This window comes from Tupaia chinensis, unplaced genomic scaffold (genome assembly GCF_000334495.1).
Source record: "Tupaia chinensis unplaced genomic scaffold, TupChi_1.0 Scaffold149922_1, whole genome shotgun sequence".
Lineage (NCBI taxonomy): Eukaryota > Metazoa > Chordata > Mammalia > Scandentia > Tupaiidae > Tupaia > Tupaia belangeri.
Genome location: NW_006209766.1, coordinates 1,291,912 through 1,293,658, shown reverse-complemented (window position 1 = coordinate 1,293,658; position 1,747 = coordinate 1,291,912). Strand labels below are relative to the sequence as shown.

The following is a 1,747-nucleotide window of genomic DNA, read 5'->3' as shown; positions in this document are numbered from 1 at the left end:
TTACGCCAACTGCTGGTCCTGAGAACAAATATTCTTTGTTAATGGTTTTCACTAGCCTTGCAGTGATAGCCCAAAGCACTATGTTTCTGCATGTGTCTAAAGGTCACACTGTGTCATTTTGTAACACCTTGGTACTTCTCTGTCCCTCTGGCGAGGACCCACTGCCTCTACCTATAACAAAAATCTTTCTCTAAACAATAAATAAATAGGGGCCAGCAGGTGGTGGTGAAGGGCTTTTGTTGTAGGGAGTGTGTCCTTGCCAGACTGACAGAGAGATAGAAAGTGAGAAATCACCCCCTAGGGAAGATGCGCACGCTGCAATCCCTTCTCCATTCTCCTCTGGGACCTTGGGCATGCATGTACATCGGACCAGGGTGAGATTTAAGCTGCCAAGTCTGGGATTTGAACTGCAAGTTGACAATGTGGGAGGACAGTGATGTAACCATTACTCTATCCGCTGATCCCTATTCTTTCTTCTTCTTTTCTTGAAAAAAGAATTATTTTATTTAAGTTTATTTTTATTTGATGAGTAAAGAGAGAGAGAAATCGAGAAAGTAAGTTGCTAGGTCCGTGACTTGAACTGCAGTCAGTCATGTAGGAGTCCAGCGTCCTTAACCATCATGCCACCTGCCTGCCCCACCTATATTATTCTTTTAACCTGCTGTAGTCATCAGAGAAAGACAGAGAGAGGGTAAAATTGAGAGAGTAAGCCACCAGGTCCAGGAGTCGAACCCTCGTTGCCCATGTCAGAGTCCAACGCCTCAGACAGCACACCGCCTGCTGTGTTAGGTCTCAGTGGTGGTGGCTGGCTATGCACCAGGAATTCATGGACGGGGCTGGATGGTTTTTGTAAAGATGTTAAGCAAAGACTTCATTCCTTCTAGGCGTCCCAGGGTGGGGTGTGGGTGTGACGGTGTCATGGGGGCCGGCCCTCATGATTGAGTTCAGGCAGGCATATAAGCAGAGGAAATGGGACCAGAGAGACACACGGGTGCGGACCTCTCCCTCATCTGCTAGCAGCTGCGCCTCCTGTCATTTCAGGACGCCTCGGTCCTCCTGGGCACAGAGCCGAGAGTCCAGATAAACCTGCGTGGGCCGTGGAGGGTGGGAAATGGCGGAGTACTTGGCCTCCATCTTCGGCACCGAGAAGGACAAAGTCAACTGCTCGTTTTATTTCAAAATTGGAGCATGTCGCCATGGAGACAGATGCTCTCGACTGCACAACAGGCCGACGTTTAGCCAGACCATCGTCCTCCGGCACATGTACCGCAACCCTCAGAACCCTGCCCAGTCTGCCGACGGTGTGCGCGGTGCCCTGAGCGAGGCCGAGACGCAGCAGCACTATGAGGAGTTCTTCCAGGAGGTGTTTACAGAGATGGAGGAGTACGGGGAAGTGGAAGAGATGAACGTCTGCGACAACCTGGGGGACCACCTGGTGGGGAACGTCTATGTCAAGTTTGGCCGTGAGGAAGATGCGGAAAAGGCCCTGGTGGCCGTGAACAGCCGCTGGTTTCACGGGCAGCCGATCCACGCCGAGCTGTCTCCCGTGACGGATTTCAGAGAGGCCTGCTGCCGCCAGTACGAAACGGGAGCGTGCGCGCGAGGAGGCTTCTGCAACTTCATGCACCTGAAGCCCATCTCCAGGGAGCTGCGGCGGGAGCTGTATGGGCGCCGGCGCAGGAAGCACAGATCCAGGTCCCGGTCCGGGGCGCGGCGTTCGCGGTCTAGAGACCCTGGTGGTGGCGGC

At 53.4% G+C, this 1,747-nt stretch overlaps 1 protein-coding gene across 1 annotated transcript in view; it reads left to right on the top strand.

Annotated features, from left to right (window-relative positions):
• The first annotated feature begins 737 nt into the window (after positions 1 to 737).
• U2AF1L4 (U2 small nuclear RNA auxiliary factor 1 like 4) overlaps positions 738 to 1,747 on the top strand; it is a 3,734-nt gene continuing 2,724 nt past the window's right edge. Inside the window, exon 1 of the mRNA XM_006171702.1 lies at positions 738 to 1,739. Within this exon, the coding sequence (XP_006171764.1) occupies positions 1,112 to 1,739 (628 nt within the window). The 5' untranslated portion in view covers positions 738 to 1,111. The remainder of the gene's footprint in view (positions 1,740 to 1,747) is intronic.